The sequence below is a fragment of the Diaphorina citri genome, unplaced genomic scaffold, assembly GCF_000475195.1.
Source record: "Diaphorina citri unplaced genomic scaffold, Diaci psyllid genome assembly version 1.1 scaffold89213, whole genome shotgun sequence".
Classification (NCBI taxonomy): domain Eukaryota; kingdom Metazoa; phylum Arthropoda; class Insecta; order Hemiptera; family Psyllidae; genus Diaphorina; species Diaphorina citri.
Window position 1 is genome coordinate 4,810 of NW_007466196.1, and position 5,440 is coordinate 10,249.

The following is a 5,440-nucleotide window of genomic DNA, read 5'->3' on the forward strand; positions in this document are numbered from 1 at the left end:
GTTGCGCTAAAAGCATATATTTTCTAATTTTTGTAACAATTAATTATTATTTTTTAACATTTAATCCTTTAAAATCCACTACATGAGTTATAACAACCAACGAAACCAGACCAATCCACTAAGCAAGCCCAGACAACGTGTTTTCGTCCTTATTTTGGACTCATCAGTTGGGGACATAGCTTGGGATTGAACCCGAGACCCTTGGATTAGGAAACAGAGACCTTTGCAAAGCCAAAGCCACCATGACTTGGTGATGTGTTATGTTTTTCGTTGTAGTATTTTAAACTGATTACTCAAAAGAAGTTCTTACACCATTACATCAAAAGTATTAGAAATCCCCACCAGAGTTCAGGCATGTATATCGTTCTTCCACTCTATAGGTAACTGAATTGTAAACAGTTATAAATCGTCCAGCTTACATACAGAACAGAAGGATTCCGGGGTATTGTTCGAATGCTTCGGGGAAGCCAAAGCCAACAAATATGCAAAGCTTTTTTTTTTTTTTTTTTTTTAAACTGGTTCTTTTAGGATATCAGTTGGAACATAGCTGGGAATTGAACGCCGAGACCCTTTGATTAGGAAACAAAGACCTTCCTTGCAAGCAAGCCCCACCATGACTTTGCGTGATGTGTATGGTTCGTTGAGTATTAAACCCAATACTCAAGAAGCTTAACACCAGCTACATCAAAGTATTTGAAGAAATTCCCACCAAGAAGTTCCAGGCATGTATTATCGTCTTCAAAACCTCCATAGGTAACTGAATTGTAACTAGCTTATAAAATCGGTCCAAGCTTACACTTCCAAGGGTCTCGGTTTCAATCCCCAGCTCTGTCCAAATGATGAGTTCCAAATAAGACGAACACGGTCTTGGGCTGCTTAGTTGATTTGTTTCTTGTTGTTTAATCACTACATGGTGTATTACTCATTAGCTGAATTTAAAGGATAAAATGTTAAAATAATAATAATAATCATAATAATAATATTTTTTTCTATTTTTGGGGTCGCTTCACTAATATTACTTATCTATTCTATTTGAGTAAATGGCGTGATAGGACCTCATCAATGTACTTATAATAATGAATTGAGTGTCGTATCTATTTATACTACTGTATACTTATTAGTAAACACGTCATTATATTATATACCGTTATTATACTGAGTCACTGTTTTCAGGAGAGAATAATACGAAGAAGTAGCTATTATCTATAATCGAGGGATGTAAGCTAAGACAAGTATGACATCTCTGATGAATTGACCTTTGGTTATCAATCTAGAAAGTATAACAAAGAGAACACATTATATAAACTAGATGCACCTAGTTATAATTCGTTGATAAGCGCATCTGATTGTAGATCGATAGGATCGCGAGTTCGACTAAACCGCCCATATTCGGATTTCCATTAATTTTATCCCAGAATGGATCAATAATTATGATCTACATAACTTAGTGAATTTCATCATCCATTTCATTAATAAATGAGAAAAAAACGAAAGGATCGAGAATCGATACTCGCGGTACTAGCGATTACAGAGTCAAGACGCGCTACCAATCCAAGCTAGGACTAGGCTGGACACCTCTAATTTAATATGCTCACTTTATTTCCTTTCAGAGATCCAGAGTCAATTCATCTGAGGTGTCAACCTGCCTCCTTACACCCCTGTATTCGATCTCATCCCCGGCTATATCTTCCGACAGTGACCTTGAGTTTATATAAGGTAATATTACGCTCGTTTAAATTATAACCGGTAAGAATTACAGTCGCCCCCATCATTTATTACAGTTAAAATTTTAGAATTGATTGAGGGTCACCTTTAATGCCATGGTATTCTCACTCGAAATAATATATTAGAAAGTAAAACATTAGATGCGACCTCAAAAATATGAAAATTATATATAATTATTTATATATCTATAATAATTATTTATTATTATAACATTTATCCTTTTATGAATAATACATGAGTTATACAACCATGTAGTGATTAAAACCAGAAACAAATCCACTAAGCAGCCCAAGACCAACGTGTTTCGTCCTTATTTGGACTTTCATCATTTGAACAGGAGCTGGGGAATTGAACCCGAGACCATTGGAAGTGTATAAGCTGGACAGATTTTATAAAGCAGTTACATTCAGTTTAACCTATGGAGTGAAAGACGATATAACTATTGCTTTGAACCTTTGCTGTGTGGATTTCAAGATATCTGATGTAATGTGTAAGAACCTCTTTGAGTTATGGGGTTTAAATACTACAACGAAACAATATCACATCACCAAGTCATGGTGGCTTGCTGCAAAGGTCTTCTGTTCCTTAATCCAAGGGTCTCGGGTCTAAATTCCCAGCTATGTCTCAAACTGATATCCTACAAACAGTTAAAAAAAAAAAAAAAAAAAACTTTTCAATATTTGTTGGCTTTGGCTTCCCAAGCATTCGAACATACCCCGGAATTCTTCTGTTCTGTTATGTTAAAGCTGGGACATTTATAAGCTAGTTACATTCCAGTTACCAATAGAGTGAAGACGATATAACATTGCTGAACTCTGTGGGACTTTCTAAAATACTGATGTAAATGGTGTATAAGAACCTCCTTTGAATATCGAGTTTAAATACTAACAACGAAAACCATAACACAACAACCAGTCATGAGTGGCTTGCTGTCAAAGGTTCCTGTTTACTTAATCCAAGGGTCTCGGGTATCAAATTCCCAGCTATGTCCAAACTGATGAGTCCAAATAAGGACGAAACACGGTGTCTTGGGCGTGCTTAGTGATTTCGGTCTGGTTTCCTTTGCGTTTGCCATAACTCATGGTAGTGATTTTAAAGGATAAATGTAAAAATAATAATGAATTGTTCCAAAATTAGAAAATATGCTTTAGCCGCAACTCAAACAAAATTAGAAAGCATAGCTTTTATGTAACTCAAAAATTAGAAAGTAGGCCTTTAGCGCCGACTCAAAAATTAGCAAGTGGCTTTTATTGCAACTCAAAAATTAGAAAGTAGGGCTTTAGCGCGACTCAATAAATTTAGAATAGTAGGGCTTTAGCGCGATCAAAAATAGAAAGCAGCGCTTTTATACAACTCAAAAATTATGAAAGTAGGCTGTTAAAAGCCAAGTAGCGCAAAATTAGAAAGTAGGCTGCCTTAAAGGCCTACTTTCTAATGCTTTTGATTCGCAGCTAAAAGCACTACTTTTCTAATTTTTGAGTTACATTAAAAGCCTACTTTCTAATTTTGAGTCGGCCGCTAAAGCCTTACTTGTCTAATTTGTTGAGTACAATAAAAGCCTACTTCTCAATTCTTGGCAGTCGCGCTAAAGCCTACTTTCTAATTTTGAGTCGCGCTAAAGCCTACTTTCTAATTTTGAGTCACGTAAAGCCTACTTATCTAATTTCTTGAGTCGCACTAAAGCCTACCTGTCTCAATTTTTGAGCGATGCTAAAGCCTACTTTCTAATTTTTGAGTTAGCATAAAAGCATACTTCCGTAATTTTTGAGTTACATGAAAGGATACTTTGCTAATTTTTGAGAGTCGCGCTAAATGCATTTTCTAATTTCTGTAACAATAATTATTATTATTTTAACATTTATCCTTTAAATCACTACATGAGTTATACAACCAACGAAACCAGAACTAATTTTTGAGTCGTCCCAAAGCCTACTTTCTAATTTTTCAGTAGCACTAAATTTTACTTTCTAATTTCATGATTAATAGGAGTGGAGCGAATTGAAAATTATTACGACTTCAATAATATGACAGTGATGTGTCAGTCAGTATTTTGCGACCAACAGTAAGAGAATCAGAATTGCACGACCTCAATAATACTAGAGTTTATTCATAATATGACTTTAATTTAATGAATCAGTTTATTTAACTCTGCTCTAATGTTTCATCTTTGGTCTTCTTCTGTTTCAGGTTCGTCAGACGATATCACCTCCAGAGCTTCAAGTATAAAGACTCACTAACATTACTTTGTACGAATAGAGTAGAATTTTGTACTTACACTCGTTTTTTTTTCTCGTTAATGTAAAGTTTTAATTGAATCAATTTTGTTTTTTACATACATATTTTCTAGAAAATCGAGTATACACTTATTTCTAATCCCACTATAGTTTGTTTTTATAAAACTGTTTGTACTTACTTTTGTAGGTATACCCATTCTTTAGATTTTTTATGTAGACAAGAAGAAAAGTTTTTTTTTTAAGTCTTATTTTTCCCCGAAGTTTTAACATGTCCATATTTCCCAAAGTTCCGAACATGGGTAGGTTCTGAATAAAATAACGTTGCTATGAAGGTAATCATGTAACTTTGCTTGAAAGATAAAATTATTGTAATTGTAACACGTCCCAATATAATCAATATATCGATGACATTACTACACCTATCAGAAAAGAGATCAGATCTTTATCATTTTCTCCTCGGTTTTTCTTGTCCTAATGTTTCACAGCTTAGTCTTTTGGTTTTCATGTCTCAAGTCACATTTCTCTGCAAGCATTCACTGTTCTGATGAAGCAGGACATACTCGCGAGTGCTGAGTCCAAACTCTATCACATCGCCTTCAAATAATTCCACATAGGTGAGAGGAGCAATCTTCATGCCATTCACGAAAGTTCCATTCATAGATTTCAAGTCCATGAGGTAGGGTCGTACTACGCGCGTATTATTCAGTGAGAGTTCCCGGTATTGTAGTACAGCGTGTTGATTGGAGCAGGAACAATGCCGGATTAGTATATCACTCACCTTAGCGTTCCTCCCTATGATATATGCACTCTGACGATGTATGTACATGATGGGCAGGGGTTGATGATTCTTGAACGGGTACAAACGCCACTTGTACTGGCTTGGTAGCTTAGCGTCTTTCGGTTCATAATAGATGACGATAGGTCGTAAGGTGCTACGCTTCAGAATGTCCAGTTTTCGTTTGACAGCGATGTCCTCACTAGCGACAAATGTTGACGCGTGTTCCCGACGTATCTTAACAGGGGAGCTGTCATGGCATTCAGTCACAGGCGAATCATCTGGAGTCCTAGTTGTTTTATCCGAGTGTTTCCTTTTCCTTGATGTTTTCTCTGTGGAAACATCTGTAGGTTTCATCACTGGTACTCCGTCGTAGCTTCGTGAGGAAGGCTTTGGACAAACTTGATGTTTGCCTTGATTTGGAACAGAGGCACGTTGTTTTGTAGACATTTTCTTTTGCGCGAAGGTTAGATTAGTAAAGCTTCGATTTTTAGACTGATGAGAATAAATTACACTTGCAGATAAAAATAGAAATGCTAGTTTGCGTAGGAATATTAAGGTGGCTGGTAAAATAATGAACGTCAATAATGATTATTATGTTCATCCCATCAGGAGACCTGACACTCACTCAGCAACTTAAAGGCGGCGAATTCTGACAGTTTTCAGAGAAAAATGGAAAACTCTTTGAAGTAGCTCTTGGATCTTT

At 35.9% G+C, this 5,440-nt stretch overlaps 1 protein-coding gene across 1 annotated transcript; it reads right to left on the reverse strand.

Annotated features, from left to right (window-relative positions):
• Positions 1-4,467: 4,467 nt before the first annotated feature.
• On the reverse strand, positions 4,468-5,184 carry LOC103524066 (smad nuclear-interacting protein 1-like). Its single transcript, XM_008489073.1, has one exon. It carries the CDS (start codon positions 5,182-5,184, stop codon positions 4,468-4,470), a length of 717 nt encoding a protein of 238 aa, XP_008487295.1.
• Positions 5,185-5,440: the final 256 nt, after the last annotated feature.

Bases quoted from the DNA above. Each gene is read 5' to 3' on its own strand.
- LOC103524066 (XM_008489073.1), bottom strand. From the start codon at position 5,184: ATGTCTACAAAACAACGTGCCTCTGTTCCAAATCAAGGCAAACATCAA.